This window comes from Hemicordylus capensis, chromosome 6, assembly GCF_027244095.1.
Source record: "Hemicordylus capensis ecotype Gifberg chromosome 6, rHemCap1.1.pri, whole genome shotgun sequence".
Lineage (NCBI taxonomy): Eukaryota > Metazoa > Chordata > Lepidosauria > Squamata > Cordylidae > Hemicordylus > Hemicordylus capensis.
This window is the reverse complement of record NC_069662.1, coordinates 146,395,497-146,416,708: the sequence shown is the minus strand read 5'-3', so window position 1 is coordinate 146,416,708 and position 21,212 is coordinate 146,395,497. Positions and strand designations below refer to the sequence as shown.

At 42.9% G+C, this 21,212-nt stretch overlaps 1 protein-coding gene across 7 annotated transcripts in view; it reads right to left on the bottom strand.

The window, feature by feature from the left end:
• The window catches only part of CCDC7 (coiled-coil domain containing 7), a 457,188-nt gene that overhangs the window by 413,197 nt on the left and 22,779 nt on the right, over positions 1-21,212 (bottom strand). For all 7 annotated transcript variants that reach the window (XR_008309433.1, XM_053259060.1, XM_053259062.1 and 4 more), the window contains one exon: positions 282-371. Coding sequence is in view for 6 of the 7 variants with exons in the window: in XM_053259060.1 (XP_053115035.1) it covers positions 282-371 (90 nt within the window). In the remaining variant the exon portion in view is untranslated. The remainder of the gene's footprint in view (positions 1-281; positions 372-21,212) is intronic.

Below are 21,212 nucleotides of genomic sequence, written 5' to 3'. Positions count from 1 at the left end.
GAACAGGGCCCCTTGGACCAGCTTCCCTGGACCAACAGCTACCTAAACCCTTCCCTCTTCAACCCCTGCAGTATGGGAGAGACATAAAACTATAGTAAACAAAAAGGCAGGCTCTGCAAGCATGTGTATGTACATGTGTATGTCATCTGGCTAAATATACTGATGTACATGTGTATGTCATCTGGCTAAATATACTGTATCTTATTAAATTAAGTCAGAAGGGAACTTTCTAAGTACGGAGACAGCAAATGTAAAAGTAAGAGATGTTTAACAATACATACTACTTTTTCTTCACGAACTGCAGTTTCTAATTGGTTAGTAAGTTGTGAACAACATATCAGGAAAGAGGTCATATCTTCAAGATCTTCCTTCTAATGAGAAAAAAAATTAAGCAGTTTACTTCTGTTCTTTAAAATGCCAATATTTCCCATTGAAAAATACCAATAAAATCTATACTGCTTTTTAAAATGTTGGACTGATATTTCACGTTGCAAGCTATTTTGCCTTAAGCAATGTTGGTATTTAGTTGCTCTTTATAAGTTCTATATAATACAAAGAAAGGGCATACTCGTGATTTTTTTATTTATTTAATTTTATTGAGTGAATGTTTTATTTATTCAGTTTTACTGAGTATATTAGCATATACATTCTGTAAACTAAAAATAGTGTCTGATATTATGAGGAAAATTATTCAGAGGCATTGCCTAACTTGTCCTTTTAATTTCAATGGGGCTACTCTACTTTCTCATGTTAGCCACTGAAATGCAATCCCCACAATCAGCAGGGAATATATTTCCTCTTCTCTGATGTTCTACTACCAGCTGCTTTTAAAAACTCTTCTGTAAGCGATCAAGCCCGTTCACATGAGAGGAATTTTAGCCTAGTCACCTCTCCCTGTGCCTCATGGGCTGACCAGGTCTTAAATTAACTAAAATAATCCCTGGTAGGTTGAATTTGCACATCTCCAGAGTGCAAAAAGCTAGTAATTTTTTTCCTTGGTTACTACTTTATTTCAGAATATTTTGACTGCAAAAACAGCCTGCAAAGTTGGAGGACTGCTGTTCAGCAGAAGAAAACAAGATTATCTACATGAAGAAATCTATTCTATACATAAAGATAGTCTCACTAGATTTTAGCCATGCTGTTTGCATTGGTCTTTAGTTATTAGAAAATATAGGTATTTTTAGAATTAACATAAGCTGTTGTCAAACATTCTTGATTTACTATTGCTTTAATCACTGCATCATTTTAGGCTATGTTATATTCACTGATCTAGTGAGAGAGGTGGAAGGAGAAGATTATGTATTAAACATCCCTTGTTGTTCAGGAACCAATGTATAGCACCAAACAGATGAACAGTACTGTTGGCTTTGACAGCACCTACCATCTACCAAAGTAAACCACAGGGCTCTGTGGCTGCCAGGAGTCAAAAGCAACTTGACGGCACACTTCACCTTACCATCTTTTTGAGGATTGGAACCCAGCCTCTAGTGTGTACCCCTATTTTAAAAAGAAAGGAAGAACCTGGATTCAGGCACTGCTGGAGCTGAAAGCATTTGCTGGAAAGTTAGGCACCGGGCGCGTAACAACGATCGGGCAAGGGGAGACAGTTGTCTGGGGGCCCCACTGCCTGGAGGGGCCCCCCAGAGGCACCTCACGTGACTCCCCATTGCCCCCTGCCCAGCCCCAAGGCCTCTCAGCCACTTGCCCTGTTCGCCGTCTCTCCAGCTTGTTCTCCTGGCCGGCAATCGAGCAGCAGACAAGCTGCAAAGAGCTCCTTTTCTCCCGCCTCTCAGCTGATCGGCGGGTGGGCGGGGCTTCCACGGAGGCCTTGTGTAGGCCTCTGTGAAGCCTGAACTCCAGTAGGGCCCAAGCCAGCCAGGAAGGAGGAGGCAGCCAGAGTGGCCACCACTGTTCTCTGCAGCAGAAGACCCCTTGCTGCCCTGCCGAACCCATTATTTGCCAGGTTATTTGAACTCCTTTTTGTGGTTACCTCCCCCCCCCCCCGGATATATAGGCATCTGCTTGCCATAGGGCTTTGATATGGGGGGGAGGGACTGAGAAGTCTCTGAATATTTATTTTTAAACAGCTTGGAAAATTTGCTAGCTTAAAAAAATCTATCTAAAAAGTCCTATAAGTGGCTTGTTTCATGGCAGAAAATTACAAAAACTTCTTGAAGAAACAGTATTATATTTATTTTATTCATTCATTCATTCATTTATAAATGCACTTACGTTCAAGTTGTTTTGCAACCCAGAAGGTCTGAGTGAGAACTGTGAAGCATGTCTTGTGCTTTTATTTTATTTTATTTTTCTTGTGTGTGAACTGCTCCCCAATAACTTGCAGGGACTTCAGGGTAAATCTCGCCAACATGTGAATGCAGCACCTCTATTCCAGAGGAGATGAGTGTTAAAGGGCTTTAAAAGCCTCCTGTGAAAAACCTCCTGGAATCGAACTTGACTGAATTTGTTCAGAATTCTGAGAAAACAAACATAGGCTCACCCTGCATGGTTGAAAGTCTCCTTTGCTAATCTGCAGCGAGGGGGCCATTTTAATCATTCATCTTTCTAGTGTGTTCTAGGCATTAAAAGTAAAACAAATGTATAGTACTCAATGTATATCACTATATATTGTGACGTGTGCGTGTGTGTATTCAGTGAAATGTATTTCCAGGCAGCATACTTATTTTGGAATATCAGACTTAAATCCTTGGGGGCCTGGGGTGTGCGGAGGTCCTGGACTTTGAGTGGGGGGGGGCCATTTTAAAATATCGTCTCTGGGCAACTCACTTTCTAAGCATCAATGTATGAATCAGAGACACAGAACTATAGCTCCTAGCAATATTTGTACTTGGGAACATCTCAATTTGTCTAGGTTCATATTTATAAAAATGATATTTTAATCAAATACTAGCTGACCTCGCAGAGAGCATCTGTGTGCTCTCTGGGGCCAGCGGTTACCTCTCCCCCCTCTTCTGCCCCAGTCTCTGCTTCTGAGCCCAGCCCCCTCTCCTCCCCACTGTCACTTCTGCCCCCTCCCCCCCCACTTTCTTTTCTCCTCCTGGGCCTTGCCTCTGTGTCTGGGCCGGGCCGGGCCTGCCACCTCTGGACTCCACAGCTGGGCTGCCACTGCAGCAACCAATCCTCCTGGGTGCACCTCAGCCAATCAGGCACGTCCGCCACCCAGCCAATCAGCTGGGCTCTGGGAAGCACGTTCAAAGGCACACCCAGGAGAATTAATATAATAGATAGATTCTGTCAGTATGTACCAATGATATTGGCCACACATATCCTAAACTGTTACTGGGGAAATGACTTTTTGGGAGCTGTCTTGATTTAAAAGATTTAACACACTACTTTAAATTATCATAAAATAATGTATTTATTTAGATTACGCAGAAGTATGAAACAAAACGTACTGTAGTCTTCATTCTTAGAGATCATAATCCAACATAGAGCTGAGCATGAACTTTCAAACACTTTTGACAAAGGCTCCTGAGTAAACTTAGTAGTAATGGGAAAGAATACAGATTAACCTGTGGATCAGGAACCAGTTAAAGAATAGGAAGTACAGGACAGAAATAATCTGATAGTTCTCACAAAGTAATGAGTTCAGTTCAGTAGGATCCCCAAAGACCTGTATCAGGGCTTGGTAGTGGTTAATTATTTTCATTAATGATCTGGATTCAAGAGTGAGCAGTGAAGAAGTCAAGTCTGCAGATATATCAAAATATTCAAGACAATGAAAATCCAAACAGATTATGATGAACTCCTAAATGACCTTTCTATTATTTTCCAATTATAATATACTTCCATGTATATTAATACCATGTATAATATACTTCCATGTACACAGTGCTAACCTTTGAAAGAAAATGGAGAAAAATCATTCTTTTCATATGCATCACCAAAACTTGGACTTGTTTATCTTCTTCCTTTCTTTGTCTCCGAGTTGCTTGGACAAGGAGAGCTACTGCTAACTTAGCAGAGGTGCCTTTTAAAGTGGTGAGTCTCTTATTTTTAACAGCAGAAAAGCAACTGGCTATATCCAGCCCCAGCACTGCATCCCTCCTGTGGCTGTTGAGGTTGAAAAATGTAACCAACAAATGCAAGATCTAATAACACCAGAATTAATAAATGAAAGAGCAAAGAAAATTAAAAATTGGACTGTACCAGGTGATGATGAACTGCATGGCCTTTGGCTTAAATACCTAACAAGCTTTCATAAACAACTATCAAAACAGTTCAATCACATTTTGCAAGGAGGTGATATTGAACAATGGCTAACAACTGGGAAAACTCATCTCATAACGAAAGACCCAGCAGAAGGTGCAGTTCCAAGTAATTATAGACCGATAACCTGCCTGCCAACCATGTTCAAATTATTAACTGGAATAATAGCAGATGAAGTCATGCAACACTTATTAACTAACAAACAGCTTCCAGTTGAACAGAAAGGAAATTGCCCGAACACCATAGGCACAAAAGACCAGCTGCTGATTGACAAAATGATTTTAGAAAATTGCAAGAGAAGAAAAACAAATCTAAGTGTTGCATGGATTGACTACAAGAAAGCCTTCGACTCATTGCCTCACACATGGATACTAAAATGTTTAGAAAAAAACAGGTTGCTTACCTGTAACAGATGATCTGGTAGTGGCTCCATACATTCATGACTGGGTTCTGCGCCTGTGCAGACCATACTTCGGATAGAATTCTCTAGCTCCTCGCGACACCCAACCACCAGCAGCGCGTGGCTGCAGTACCCTTAAACAGCGGTTAGGCATCCCCTTTCCTCAGTTTCTTGATGATAAGCCATTCAGTGTGGCTGAGGACGACTGGAACTACAATTTCGAGTAGAGGTAGATATAAAGATGTCACAAAGGTAAGTACCGTAGCTTATTCTCCTTGTTCACCCAAATATGCAGTGGGGATGGACGAGCGGGTCTTATGAATGCATGGAACCACTACCAGATCACCTGTTACAGGTAAGCAACCTGTTTATCTGGATAGTGGTTCCAACAGCCATAAGGACTGGGTGACTCACAAGCTGTATAGTATGGTGGTGGGTGCATGAAGCTACAGTAAGATTCTCTTTAAAACCGCCCATCCAAATTCAGACGCAGCTGCTAATCTAATGTCCAAGGCATAATGCTTGATAAAAGTCTGGTGTGATGCCCACGTGGCAGCCAAAGAGATGTCCTGAAATCTGATGCTCGATAGGTGTGCTGCAGAGGTTGCATAAGACCTGGTGGAGTGTGCCCGTATCTTAGAGGGCGGAGTAACGTTCTGCAATTCATAAGCCTTCCTTATCAGCTCTACTAGCCAGAACCGTCCTGCCAACTTCTGGCGGGACGGAGGCTGGCCCCTATGCCGGCCCCTCTCACAGACAAATAGGAGATTCGTCTTACGGACCCGTTGTGTAGCTTTCAGATAGTACAGCAGTGCTCTTCTCACATCCAGAGAATGCACTGCCTTGTCAAGCTGTGTCTCAGGATTCTTAAAGAAGGTTGGTAAGACTACATTTGTATTGAGGTGGAAATCAGTGATGACCTTTGGTCTGAAGATCTAAATGCATTATTACACAGTCAGGGTGAATTACGGTGTATGGTTCATCTATCCGGAGGGCCTCGAGTTCACTCACCCTCCTCGCCATGGTTATTGCCACTAAGAATAAAGTCTTAAGTGTTGTTAATTTCAATGACGCCGAGGCCATAGGTTCCAAGCTGTTAGATTTAGTACTGACAGGTTGGGGTTGAGGATCTGGCCTAGATTCTGTGTTAGCTGATCTTCCCACTTGGGGAAGTGTATGTAGGTCCCCTTCGACAGTTTGAGTAGCTGTGTGAACCAGGGCTGGCGAGGCCACCACGGAGCAATCATGATTGCCCGCGTAAGTTCCTGGAGGCGTTTGGCCACAATCCTGGGAAGGAGCGGAGTTGGTGGATATATGTAGAAGAAGCTCCTTACCCATTGATATTGAAAGGCGTCGCCTTTGGAATGTTTGCCCAGACCAATTCTGGAACAGTAAACATCACATTTCTTGTTGTGTTCTGTCGCAAACAGATCCACCTCTGGCCACCTCCAGGTTACAAACAAATCCTGAAGGAACTCTGTGTGTAGTTCCTACTCGTGTTGTTGTAGTACAATTTCCCTGCTTAACGAATCCGCCAGGCAGTTTAGGCTCCCCTTGATATGTATCGCTTGTAAGTGGAGATCTATCGGAATACAACAATTCCATATCTGCAAGCTTAGGTTGCATAGTGCACGTGACACTGTACCCCCCTGTTTGTTCACACAGGCTATTGCTGTGGTGTTGTCCATCTGTAGCTGGACCACAGTGTCCTGTAGATTGTTTTGAAACGTGAGCAAAGCCCTGTATGCAGCTAGTAGTTCCAGGAAGTTGATATGCATGAGAGCCTCTTTCCGATTCCACAGGCCTTGAGCCCTTCTGTTTCCCATGTCCACTTGTGGAACTCTCTGCCACAGGATGTGGTGACGGCCAACAACCTGGATGGCTTTAAGAGGGGTTTGGATGACTTCATGGAGGAGAGGTCTATCAATGGCTACTAGTCATTGGGCCACCTCCAGCCTCAAGGGCAGGGTGCCTCTGAGTACCAGTTGCAGGGGAGTAATGGCAAGAGAGAGGGCACAACCTCAACTCCTGCCTGTGGCTTCCAGCGGCATCTGGTGGGCCACTGTGCAAAACAGGATGCTGGACTAGATGGGCCTTGAGCCTGATCCAGCAAGGCTGTTCTTATGTTCTTATGGGGCCCCCAGCCCCGCATGGATGCGTCCGTCGTCAGGGTACAAGATGGTAACGGATTCTTGAATGGTACCCCCTTCAAGAGATGAGCCTCTCTTGTCCACCAGTGTTACGACATCAGGACCTTTCGTGGTAGTAGAAGTCGTCTGGTCTGCGGATCGCATTTTGGATGGAAAAGACGGAGGAACCAAAGCAGTAAACTGCGTATCCTTAACTTCGCATAGGGTACTGTAGTGGTGCATGAGGACATCAGGCCCAGAAGAACCTGTATTGTCCTCGCCTTCTGTAGTGGCGTCACTTGGAATTTCCGCACTAGGGCACATATGCGTAGGTACCGTACTCCTCTGATAAATACGCCATCTGCTGCAGCATATCGAGACGCGCGCCGATGTACTGAAGGCTTGGTGCTGGAGTTAGATGAGATTTCTTCCAGTTGATCTGGATCCCTAATTCGCTTAGTAGTGATTTCACAACCTCTATGCCGGAGATTAATTGCTCTTTGGTTTTGGCTGTTATGAACCAATCGTCGAGGAACGGGTACAACGACAGACAGAGTACCCTTAGGTGAGCAACAATGACTGCCATGTATTTTGTAAACACGCTTGGTGCCGTCACTAGCCCAAATGGCAGAACATTGTATTGATAGATTTGTGTCCCTAAGGTGAAGCGTAGATACTTCTGGTGGTTCTGCTGAATGCCTACATGGAAGTACGCATCCTTGAGGTCGAGCATTGCAATCCATTGCTCTTCATGGAGCAGGGGAAGGAAGCTTTGCAACGTTGTCATGCAGAATTTTTGTATTTCGATGTATTGATTGAGCTAGCGTAAGTCCATTATTGGTCGAATCCCTCCACCTTCTTTGGAATTTGAAATATCAGGAATAGAATCCCAACTGGCCCTGAGCCCACTGTACTGGTGATATGGCCTCTTTCAGCAGTAATTCCTGCACCTCCTCCCGCAAGACAGGAGTATCTGGTGTGAACCTCATCCCCTGGAATGGAGCAAGCTCCTTGAACTCTATAGCATAGCCTGTTGAAACTATTCTTAAGACCCACCGGTCTGATGTTATGCTGTGCCATGCTTGAGCATGACTGGCCAGTTTGATGGTATTTCCGGCAGGCGTCAAGGTGATCTTTCTCCTTGCGCTCTTGTTGGTGTTAAATGTCTCGCAGGGAACTGAGGCCGAGATGTTGTCGGTCAGTGGGCTCTGTAACGGATCAAAGCTGCTGCTTCAGTTGCTGGGTTGCTTTATTGCGGCCTTGTTGGTTATTCCTGTTCCATGGCTGGAACTGTCTTCGATTGTAGCGCTGGTACTGGCGTTTGTAATCTCTTCGATCCGGTTGATGATAATAACCCTGCCTCTTTTGATAGGGTTGGTACCTTTGATATGACTGGTACCGAGTAGAATTAAATTTCTGGTTCGTGAAGGATCATACCGTCAATTTGGATTTTTTCCACTGCTCCATGGTTGCATCTGTGTCATCCGAGAATAGACCTTTTCCTCCAAAAGGCAAAACTTCAATACGGTCTTTCATATCTTGCTGTAGTTGAGTAGCCCTTAACCAGGTATGACGTCTCAAAACAACTGCGGATGTCAAAGTACGTGACTCGGACTCCAGCAAATGCTTTGTGTTAGCCAGTTGCTGTCTTGTTGTAGTAGTCATACGTAAGAAGGTAGCTTCAAATTTCTTCAGAAATGTTTCGTGATCTAAAGATGCCCGTTGGTCATAAAGAAGTTCCCACAGCGAGTGAGTGTACTTAGCTTGGCAAGCGATATAGTTTGCAATTTTTATTGAGAGGAAAGCATTCGGATAGGTTCACCTTCCCAACACGTCCAGTTTGCGCCCCTCCTTGTCTTTACCAAAGAGAAATCCGTGGCCGTTCCTAGTCGCTCGCCAGGAAAGTCCGTCGTCCGTTCCAAGTCTTCTCCTTTTTTAAAAAAAAATAAATCAGTTAGTCTTTGCCAAGGATTGTCCGAAAGGTTAGTAAAATTCTGTGCCAATCGTAGTTATCTATTTAGCAATCTCTCTAAGGAGCAAAAGTGTCCCGAAGATGTGATTGCTTTGGCGGACAACAAGAAATTGAGAGGGGATGCCTAACCGCCGTTTAAGGGTACTGCAGCCACGCGCTGCCGGCGGTTGGGCGTCATGAGGAGCTAGAGAATTCTATCCAAAGTATGGTCTGCACAGGCGCAGAACCCAGTCCTTATGGATGCTGGAACCACTATCCAGATCAACTGGTGTCAGCAAAAACATTCAGGTATTTATTTAAAAAGCAATGAGCATGTGGAGTACACAGTTAACAATCAATGGCGAGACACTTGGACAGGTTAGCATTAGAAGAGGTATTTTCCAAGGGGACTCACTATCTCCTCTGTTGTTTGCTATCGCCATGACCCCACTTTCACAAATACTAAACAAAACAGGCCTCGGATACCAAACATCCAAAACATCAAGTAAAATCAACCTTCTGCTGTACATGGACGATCAGAAGTTGTATGGAAAGTCCCATCAGAAATTAAATCACTGCTAAACACTGTCCGTATATTCAATAGCGATATAACAATGGACTAGACAAGTGTGCTACATTAATACTGAACAGAGGAAAAATAACAAAAACAGAAGGAATAGAACTGCCCAATGGAAGCAACAAAAAGAACCTGTAAGAGAAAGAACATTACAAATACTTGGGCATTCTCCAGGCTGATAACATTGCACACACTGAAGTTATAAGAAAAATTGGAAGTGAATACATCAGGAGAGTTAGAAAAATCCTCAAGTCCAAACTCAATGGCGGGAACACCATATAAGCCATAAACACCTGGGCTATACCTGTTATCAGATACACTGCAGGAATAATAGACTGGACCCAGGCACAGCTAGAGACACTAGATCGTAAGACCAGGAAAACCATGACCATCAATCATGCTCTGCACCCCCGCAGTGATGTCGATAAGCTATACCTCCCTCGCAGCTCAGGTGGAAGAGGAATGCTGCAAGTCCATCAAACAGTAGAGGAGGAGAAAAGAGGCCTTGAAGAATATATCAAGGACAGTGAAGAAGATGCACTTCAAATGGTCAAGAATGAGAAACTATTCAACACCAATGAAACAAAGCAGGCCTACAAGAAAGAACAAGTCAAGAATCAAGCAGAAAAATGGAAAAATAAGCCACTGCATGCTCAATATTTCCACAATACAACTGGAAAATAATACATCACCAAGACCTGGCAATGGCTTAAGAATGGCAACTTGAAGAAAGAAACAGAGGGTTTAATACTGGCTGCACAAGAACAGGGACTCATGCTTGAATTTTTATTGATTTTAACAATATCTTAACATTCACATCACATTAAACAAATATTGACTTCCCGCTCACACCTCCTTGTGAATCACCAACTGTAGAATTAACCCTTGCTATAATAGTAATTCAAAACATATATCTTAAACCTTACAAACTCGATTTTTATCTACCGAACCTGCTATTATTACTAAATTTCAAACCCTGTTGTAAAATCAATATTAGGGAAATAGTTCTTTAAGTATAATAAAAATGGTTTCAAATTTTCTTTAAAACATTCCAAATTTTGACCTTTTATCAGTACTGTGAGTTTTGCCATCTCCGCATATTCCAAAATTTTTATCAGCCAATCTTCTTTTGAAGGCAGTTCACTACTCTTCCATTTCTGCGCATATATTTTTCTGGCCGCCGTAGTAGTATACATAAAAAATGTTAAATTGGTTGCAGAAAACACTCCTTGCGTTATTCCCAGCAGGAAGGATTCTGGCTTCTTAGGAAATGTCATTTTAAAAATTTTCTTTAACTCATTATATATCATGTCCCAAAAGGCCTTAGCCTTCCTACAAGACCACCACATATGAAAAAAGGTTCCTTCAGAGTGTCCACATTTCCAGCATTTGTTTGAAATGTTTTTATACATTAATGCCAATTTTTTAGGTGTCAAATACTACCTATACATCATTTTATAATAATTTTCTTTTAAAAGATAACATGTAGTGAACTTTAAATCATTTTTCCATAATTTTTCGCAGGCTGCCATTTCTATATTATAGCCCACATCTTGAGCCCATTTTACCATAGTCGTTTTAACCACTTCATCTCTTGTCTCCTCCATAAGCAAGAGCTTATACATTTTGGAAACTAATTTTTCATCATTTTCACACAGCTCCTTCTCAAATCTCGACATCTGATCCTCAGATCCAACATTAAGATCTTTCTTATAAACTTCATTTAACTGATGGTACTGAAACCAATTACTGACCCAATTTTGTACTTCAATTAAACTTTTTAACTTACAGTCCTTTTCTTGAAAACATAAAAGATCCCTATAAGTACCCCATTGCGATTGCATATTTACCTCTTTAGGTACTAAAGCTTCAATCGGGGATAACCATAGCGGAGTTTTAGGTTCCAACCATTTTTTATATTTTACCCAAACTCTCATTAAACTCCTTCTTATATAGTGGTTAAGAAAATCTTTATGTACTTTACTTTTGTCATACCACAAACAGGAGTGCCATCCAAACCTTCTGTCAAATCCCTCCAGATCAAGTATTCTAGAATTTCTTAATGTTATCCATTCTTTTAACCACGTCAAACAAACAGCATCAAAATACAACTTTAAGTCTGGTAGGGTAAGACCACCTCTTTCTTTTGCGTCTGTTAAGTTTTTAAAATAAATTCTTGGTCTTTTCCCTTGCCAAACAAATATCCTTCTGCCATTGCTTAAAACAAGTTAAAGTATGAATTATAGGAATAGTCTGGAAGAGAAACAATATTTTGGGTAAGACATTCATTTTCACCACTGAAATTCTGCCCATTAAAGATAAATTCATATTAGACCATCTATGTAAGTCAGTTTTTACTGTATTCCATGTTCTAATATAATTATTTAAGAACAACAAAGAGTTATTATTTGTCAGCCAAACACCCAGATATTTCATTTTCTTCTCCACTTTCAGTTCACTTATTTCCGAGAATCTATCCTTAGATTTCTGATCCATATTTTTTGTCAACACCTTCTTTTTAATCTTGTTTATATAAAACCCCGCCAATTGGCCAAATTGTTATATTTTTTCCAAAAGTCTTCCAATCTTGTCCAATGGATTTTCTAAAAAAAAACACGACATCATCCGCAAAGGCTCTTAGTTTATACTCTTGTTTCCCAATTTTTGGGCCTTGTAATTGATCATCTTCTCTAATATTTCTACAGAGCACTTCCAGTACTAATATAAAAAGTAATGGGGAAAGTGGACATCCTTGTCTAGTTCCTTTTTGTATTTTACAATTGTCTGATAATTCCCCATTTACAATAATCTTAGCATATTGCTCCGAATAAATTGCCTTGATAGCCCTAGTAAAATTATTACCAACGCCCATTGCATCTAATAACCTCCACATGAACTGCCAGGAAAGGTTATCAAAAGCTTTCTCTGCGTCCAGAAAGATCATAGCCATCTGTTTATCATTGTGTTTTTCATAATACTCCAATACATTCAAAACTGTTCTCACATTATCTCTTAATTTTCTCTTTGGCAAAAAGCCAGCTTGATCCTCATGAATAAAGAGTCTTAGTATAGCCTTCATTCTTCTTGCCAAAATGGCGGCAAAGAGTTTATAATCATTATTCAAAAGTGAGATTGGCCTGTAGTTTTTGACTTGCGTTAAATCTTGATCCGGTTTTGGGATTACTGCAATATTGGCATACTTCCAAGACTCCAGCATAATCCCTCTTTGCAAAATGTCATTCATAGTCCATTGCAAAGGCTGTAGAATTTGATCTTTAAATGATTTATAGTACAAAGCTGATAGCCCATCCGGTCCTGGCGCCTTATTGGCCTTACTTTGATTTATTGCTTCTGTTACTTCCATTATTGTTATCGGATCATTCATAATTTCTATATGATCCTTAGAAAGTTTTGGGATATTTTTGTTTTTAAGAAATTGTTCAATTTTTATATCCTTTACTATATTTCCCTTATATAATTCTGAATAGTATCTTAAAAAATTCTCCTCTTATTTCCTATAGGTTTTTGGGTTTTTTTCAGTTCTAATTTTCCAAGCCAGCAACTTGCCTGGTTTATTTGCGAATTCAAATGACCTTTGCTTAACATATTTTAAGTTCCGTTCAACTTCATTTACTACTAGCATAGAAAGTTGTTGTTGAAGCATTTTGATAGCTTGAGTAATCGTCTTCTTATCCTTGGCCCATAGTAATTCTCTTTCTTTTTTAGAAATCTGCATCAATAATGTCTCTTTTTCCAGTCCTCTTTGCTTTTCAAAGTATGCATTTTGCTGTATAAAGAAACCTCTCATAACCACTTTTCCTGCATCCCAGACTATTTTGTTGTCCATTCCTTGATTTAAATTCAGCTCAAAATAGTCCTTTAGCTTCTTTTTAGCTTTCTCCACAACATCTGATTTTTTCAGCAGGTACTCATTCAATCTCCAGCGAAAAGAAACCGTTCCTTTCTTCTTCCATGTAAAACAAATTGGGTTATGATCTGAAAAAGTTCTGGGCAAAATATCCATTCTTTTTATACATGGCGTAATAGATTTTGATGACCAGACCATATCTATCCTTGAATGAGATTGATATCTTTCAGAGAAGTAAGTGTATTCTTTTGCATTTCAATTTTTAATTCTCCACAAATCAAGAACAGGCCTTAAGAACAAATGCAATAAGAGCAAAAGTCAAAAAGTCAACAACAAACAGCAAGTGCCGCCTTTGTAAAGAAGCAGATGAAACCGTGGACCACCTAATCAGCTGTTGTCAAAAGATCGCAGACTGACTACAAACAAAGACATGACAAGGTAGTAGGGATGATACACTGGAACATCTGCAAAAAATACAAGCTACCCGTAGCCAAAAATTGCTGGGACCATAAAATTGAAAAAGTGGTAGAAAATGAAGATGCGAAAATATTATGGGACTTCCGACTACAAACAGACAAACATCTGCCACACAATACACCAGATATAACTGTAGTCGAGAAGAAAGAAAAACAAGTTAAAATAATCGACATAGCAATACCAGGGGATAGCAGAATAGAAGAAAAAGATATAGAAAAAATCACAAAATACAAAGATCTACAAACTGAAATTGAAAGGCTGTGGCAGAAAAAGACCAAAATAGTCCCAGTGGTAATTGGCACCCTGGGTGCAGTTCCAAAAGACCTTGAAGAGCACCTCAACACCATAGGGGCCACAGAAATCACCATCAGCCAATTACAAAAAGCAACTTTACTGGGAACAGCCTATATTCTGCAACGATATCTATAACAGCAACAAAACTTACTATAAAATTCAGCCATCCCAGGTTCTTGGGAAGGACTCAATGTCTTGATAAAACAAACCAGTCAAAAACACCTGTCTGACTGTGTGAATAAATAATAATATCAATATCCCTATAAAAATCCATGGTATAGTCATATCTAGAATATTGTGCACTTTAAATCATTCAAATATAAAACTGACCATAGTATCTTTCTGGACAGACTGGCTGGGATGGAATTGAGAGGCACTGTTTTGTAGTGACTCCAATTGTTCCTGAAAGGTAGGTTCCAGAAGATGGTACTAATGGACTTCTGCTCAGTGCCTTGGCCAATGGCATACCACAAGATTCCATCTTGTTCCCAAGCTCTTTAATATTTTAATCATTTGTTGTGAGCCTCCTCAAGTAGTATTGTACTGGAGGAGCAAAATATGAAAATATTAAATAATAAAATAATATTTAGATGAAACCACTGAGAGAAGTCATCTGAGAGTTTAATGTGGGATGTCATTGGTATGCTACACATCTCATTACCTTCCCAACTTCACACCATTCCAAGTTGTAGATGCGATGGCAGTGCTTAATTGGTGTTTGGAGTTGACCATACTCCTAGTTTCTGTCCTACAATGCTAAAGCAGCCCGAAACTCTAGCAGGCACAACATGCTGGAAGTCAAAGTCTCAAGTTAGACTTATAGGGAGAGGGAGAAGAGACTTTGACAATTACCAGGATAAGAGTGGGAGTGGGGAAGGCAGGAACAACAACAACATCTCTGACAATCAGAATGGAAGCAGGGTAGGAGAAAGGCAAGAATTTAGGAAAAGCTGTGACCAGTGAGAAATTGCACAAGGCCTGGATACAGGTTTGCAAGAGATGGGGAGCCTTTCACAAGATTGTCGTAGCTGTACAGGGCTTTTTTTTAATGAAAGAGCACTGAGGATGAAAGTTATGTGATCAGAGCAACAGCCTTGGCTCATGGAAAGGAGAAGGAATACAGGGGCTAAAACACAGAAGGAGAATGCATATGAACAGGATCTTTTCCATACTGAAGTTCTGGGGATGGTTGGAGAAAAAGGGGGCCCTTCCAATGGGCAAGGCACTCCCGGAGTCAGTAATGGGCTGGATGAAAGTGAACAAACTGAAATTAAATTTGAACAGGACAGAGGTGGTCCTGGTCAGGAGACCCATTGATTCAGAACTGAGTTGTTTCCCAGCTTTGGATGAAATTGTGCTCCCCTTAAAGGAGCAGGTTCTCAGCTTGGGAGGACTCCTGGACCCAGATGTATTCTTTGGATAGCCAGGTGTCATCTGTGGCCAGGGACACTTTTTCTCAGTTTTTTTCTCAGTGTGCCCTGATTATCTTTGGTGGTTCTGTCTTTTGCTATTTATAAGCTATCAGCTCAAATAGCCAATGTGAAAGGCACTGTCTGGAGACACATAATGTGGTGAACACCCTGGCTGAATTGGGACCAGCACTAAGAGCCCAAAGGGCTAAGCTTAGGTCTGTATCTGGGATTGTCATTTGTAAGAAACTGGAGTGTGAACTTTGGCTCTGATGAGCCAAAGTAACTGGATGGAATTGTTTATTCTATATTCAAGGCTTGACAAGAGGGGAAAAGACTCACCTCTCCCCACTCTAAAACTTGTTTATGCATTGTTTATGCATTGTGCTATGCCAAGAGTAATCATGGGACCCAAGCTGAAATTTGCAAATGTTGACAGTAATCAGATTTTGAAGGTCTTAGGAAGCAACACATAGATATCAGTACCTACATATTTTAGGGGTACATTTTTTATATACCCACAATTAATTGCTGAAACTCTTTCCATGTTATCTTCTAACACTTTTCTTCGGACCAAAAAGGCGCCAAGTCTGCGTTAGGCTGACCACAAACCTGTCAATCTGGGCAGGGACAGGAATGTTTTGAGAACATCAAAAGGGAAAAAACAGGTTGCTTACCTGTAACAGATGATCTGATAGTAGTTTCAGGCATTCATAATGAGTAGGTTCTGCGCCTGCGTAGATGAGCTTCGGATTGAATTTGTTAGCTCCTTGTGACGTCTGGAACCGCTGGCTGCACATGACTGCAGTACTCTCTAGCGGTGGTTAGGCGTCCCTTTTCTCAGTTTCTTGACGGCCGACTAGCCAAACTGGCACATGGCATTTTCTTGGTCTGTTGATGTTTTAGTAGCTTGTCCCTTATGCAGTGGGGATGGACGGGCGGGTTTTATGAATGTCATGGAACCACTACCAGATCATCTGTTACAGGTAAGCAACCTGTTTATCTGGATAGTGGTTCCAGACATTCATCATAAGTGGGTGAATTACGAGCTACCCAGTCGGTGGTGGGTGCCTCAAGCTACTGTAGTACTCTCTTAAGGACCGCCCATCCAAATTCTGCAGCTGCCACTGTGCGAAGGTCCAATTACATAATGTTTGATGAAAGATTGATGTGATGCCCACATGGCAACTGTGCAGATGTCCTAGAATTTAATGCCCGCCAGGTGTGCAGCTGAAGTGGCATACTTCAGCTGCATAGTGAAGTGGGCATGTATCAAGGCTGGTGGAGTGACCTGTTGTTGGACATATGCCATCTTTAAGAGCTCAACCAACCAACAGGACAACTTTCGTTATGTAGGAGACTGTCCCTTGTGTCTACCCTTCTCACATACAAACAGATGTTTCGTCTCCAAATGTGCTGGGTCGCTTTGAGATAGTGGAGTAGTGCTCTGAAGGGGGTTATCCTCCAAGTGTTGAGGAGGATCTTCTTCAGAAGCCTATCTTCCAAGCGGTGGGATTCAGCACCGACAAGTTCAGGTGCAGTATCCGTCCTTGGTCCTGAGTATTTGATCCGCCCACCGGAAGAGTCTCCTGTACCTCCCCCCGGACAGTCTGAGTAGCTGCGTGTACCACGGCTGCCTTGGCCACCATGGAGCAACCACAATTGCCCATGTCTAATCTCGTAGCAGCTTGGCAACTACCCTGGGCAGTAGAGGTATCGGCAGATAGCCGTAGAATGAACCTTGAGTCAATTGAAATTGAAAGGCATCACCCTTGGATAGTGCTCCCAGTCCCATCCTGGAGCAATATTGGTCGCATTTTTTGTTTTACACTGTTGCGAATAGATCTACCTACGGTTGTCCCCATGATGCAAACAGCTGTTCAAGGATTGTCGGGTTCATCTCCGATTTGTGCTGTTGCAGCACCAGGTCTCTGCTCAATGAGTCCACCAAGCAGTTCTGGGTCCCTTTGATGTGAATGGTCATCAGATGGATTTGCCTTGGGATGCACCATAGTTGGTGGCTAAGGTTGCAAAGAGACCTGGATACCATTCCACCTTGCTTGTTTACATAGGCGATGGCCATTGTGTTGTCCATTTGAAGTTGGATGACACAAACCACGATGTGAACCTGAAAGGCCTGAAGGGCTTTGTACGCTGCTAAGAGCTCCAAAAAGTTGATGTGTAGACGTGTCTCCTTTGGAAACCAGAGGCCCTCTTCTCTCTGCTCTACCAAGTGGGGCCCCCATCCCCGCATGGAGGCGTCGGAAGTCACTGTTAGAGTGGGCAGCGGTGTCCTGAAGGGTACCTATTTCAGGAAGTGTGTCTCCTTCATCCACCAATGCAAGGAGAATAGCACATTTTCTGAGATCAGGAGCCGTTTGGACTGTGGTTCGGCCCTTGGGTGGAAGGAGTGAAGAAACCATAGCTGTAACCTACACATTCTCAGCTTCGCATGAGGGACTGTGGTGGTGCAGGAAGCCATAAGGCCCAGAAGCACCTGTATCGTCCTTGCCTTCTGCAGCAGAGTTGCATGGAATGTGCCAATCAACGCCCGTAAGTGTTGGTACCACTCCTCTGGCAGATAAGCCATTTTAGCTGTCATATCCAGTTGTGCCCCAATGTACTGTTAGCGCCTTGCTGGTTTTTTCCAATTGATTTTTTTGCTTGCTTGATTTTTTCCAATTGATTTGGATTCCCAAGTCGTCCAGCAGCGCCATCACTACGTCTATATGGGCTAGCAATTGTTGTTCCGTCTTGGCCGTGAGGAGCCAGTCATCCAGAAAGGGATAAACCGACAGGCCCTGAACCCTGAGGTAGGCTACAGTGATGGACATGCACTTTGTGAATACCCTTGGAGCAGTTACCAGTCCGAAGGGTAATACGTTGTATTGATAAATCTTCAATCCCATAGTGAAGCGGAGATACTTCCAATGACTCTCCTGTATTCCGACATGGAAGTAAGCATCCTTGAGGTCGAGCATTGCAATCCATTGTTCCTCATAGAGTAGCGGAAGGATGGCTTGCAACATTGTAATGTGGAATTTTTGTACTTCAATGTATTGGTTTAGCCACCGCAAGTCCATTATCTGCTGTATGCCTCCATCCCGCTTGGGGATCTGAAAGTACTGGGAATAGAACCCCATCTGGCTCTGAGCCCACTGCACTGGTGATATGGCTTCTTTCAATAACAGCTGCTGTACCTCCTCCCTCAATATAGGTGTTTTGGGAGTGAATTTTACTCCTGTGAAAAGAGGGATCTCCGTGAACTCCATGGCATAACCCGTCGTGAATATGTGTAAGACCCACCTGTCTGATGTTATATGGTGCCATGCTTGGGCATGGCTTGCCAGTTTGTTGGTAACCCTGGCTAGCTTCAAGGAGATGGTTTTCCTCATTCAGGTGTTTATTGCTTTTGCTGTTGTTGTCATTGTGGAGAAGCGTGCTCTGGTCTGCAGGTCGGCTCTGCTCTAGATCAAAGCTGCTGCTTTGATTGTTGTGCAGCCTTATTGCGTCCTGGCTCATTAGGTTTGTTCCGAGTATGAAAAGGCTTTTTATTGTAGCACTGGTATGGTCGTCTATACTCTTTCCGGTCAGCCTGTCGATAAAAGTTTTGCCTCCTTTATGACGGCTGGTACAGTTGGTATCTGGTGCTGAAACACCTCTGGTTTGTGAAAGAGCGTGCTGTAATTCTCGACTTCTTCCATTGCACCATAGTACTATCAGTGTTTCTAGAGAAAAGACTTTTACCTTCGAAGGGCAGTGTCTCGATACAGTCTTTCATGTCTTGCTGCAGGTTAGTAGCTCTCAGCCAGGCATGCCTTCTCAGAACTGTGGAGGAAGTTAAAGTGTGGAACTCAGACCCAGATATATGCTTGGCACTCGCCAGCTATTGTTGAGTTGCTGTAGTTGTCCGCACAAAGGTGGTCTCAAACCTCTTTATGAAGTCCACTGGATCCAGCAATGTCCGCTGGTCATACAAGTTCTCCCACAATGAGTGGGTAAATTTGGCTTGGCAAGCTATATAGTTGGCAATTTTAATTGAAAGACAAGCCGTCGAATAAGTACATCTGCCCAGCACATCCAGCTTGTGGCCTTCCTTGTCCGCAGGTGTAGTGTGCCACCACCACCCTTTAGACATTGTGGCGCAGTCAATCACCAAAGAATTTGGCGTGGGGTGGCATAGCAAGTACTCATTATTCTCCTACTGTATTCGGTAAAGCACCTCTAGGCACTTAGAGGTGGGTGTTGAAGTCTGGAGTACTGTCGTAAACCTGTCCCACTTATCTGGAGCTATAAATATCAGCTGCTGGAGAGTGAAACAGACAGGGGCAGAAGTCAAACAACAAAGCCAGGCAGTAAGCAGTTTCTTCAAACCATAATCCAGTCCAGGTCATAATATCACCAGTCAGTCGAACAGAGTCCAAATCGTAATCCACAGTCCAAAAAAGTCCAAGGTCAAAACACAGGCACAGCAAACAGGAACACAGCCAAGTATCTCAGTAAGAACAACGTTGACACCAGCACAGTGGCTGTGGCAAAGCCGGCTAATATAGGCTGAAACTATGCGCTGTTAATCATGGATCCCTGACTCAGTAGCCTTGCTTGTTAGTCTAGCCATTCTGTGCATGTGGTCCTTTATCTCCTGCTGTCTCTTTGAGTGACGCCTCTCCACTGCTGAGACCGGCCTGTCCTTTTTCCATAGGAGCTGCTACGACAGGCTCTAACTCTTCTCCAACCTCCTGTGGGCTGGTACCACTCTCCTCTGCAAGTTCTGTACCTTGCCCTCCCACCTCTGCTGCCATCCCATCCGTCTCTTCAACCTCCTCCTCGGAGTCCATCCACGTGCTCATGACAAGTACTTTCCATGACAATTTCGCCGCCCTGGAGATGTGAGGCAGCATTGGTAAGACTGGTTGTAAACCAGTAGCTTTTTTCATCATATTATATAGTGGATCGTATAAGTCAGTTTTTTCTGTTTGTTTGTTTCAGGTCCAATCCTAAGTCCTGTGGCATTTCTGCAATCTGCTGGTAATAGCCCTTCATCTCCTCAGTGAGCAAAGTGGAATGGACGGCAGCCACCTCAGGGCTTGGATCAGGAAGCACAGGATCCTCAGCCTCAGGCTCAGTCGTATCTGATGCATAACTTTCTGTGTCATCTCCCTCAGAAGAGGAGACAAGTGCCGAGTCGTCACGAGTACCAGTTGCAGCAGGAATGTAAGTTGGAGTCTGGCTTGTTTGTGTGCCTGTCTGACGAAGTCCCTGACATGGCGGTAACACTGGTGGCGGGAAGTTGGCCTGAAGTGAAATTGTTCTCTGCTGTGTCTGTGGAGTAGGTCTGCACAGCGGACTCTTTCTGCTGTTTATCAGGTGCACGTGGTTGATCCCGTTCTCTCAGCCACTGCTTGGAGGAAATATTCTAGAGGGAGATAGTGCAGAAGTCACCACCCTGAGGCAGCAGGCCCCTTACAGGAGTAGTTCTTGCCGTGATCTACAGGGTCCTCGGTACTGAGGCCATCTGCGCCTCGGCCTCCAAGCTGTGGACATGGAAACCCCGAAAGTTATCCGTAGAGGGATACTCTCCTCCGAGCATAGCAAGTGGGAGAGGCAAGTGGCATATTGTTCTTGTCTCTCCATGGCCATATCAGAGTCCTGTGCATTCTCAGGGCTGCTTTCAATGTCAAAGTCCTGGTCGCATCCAACATCCTGGTCCAGCTCGATGTCCAGCTCAGTGTCGTAGATGATGGCTATTGCAGGATTTGAAATGTCTTCAGGTGTGCTGTGTTTCTTCAATGCCAACACCGCTATTGACATCAGCATCGATGTTGAGGTCAGCGTCGATGGGGTTAGTTTCCTCTTCCTTTTAGATGTTGAAAA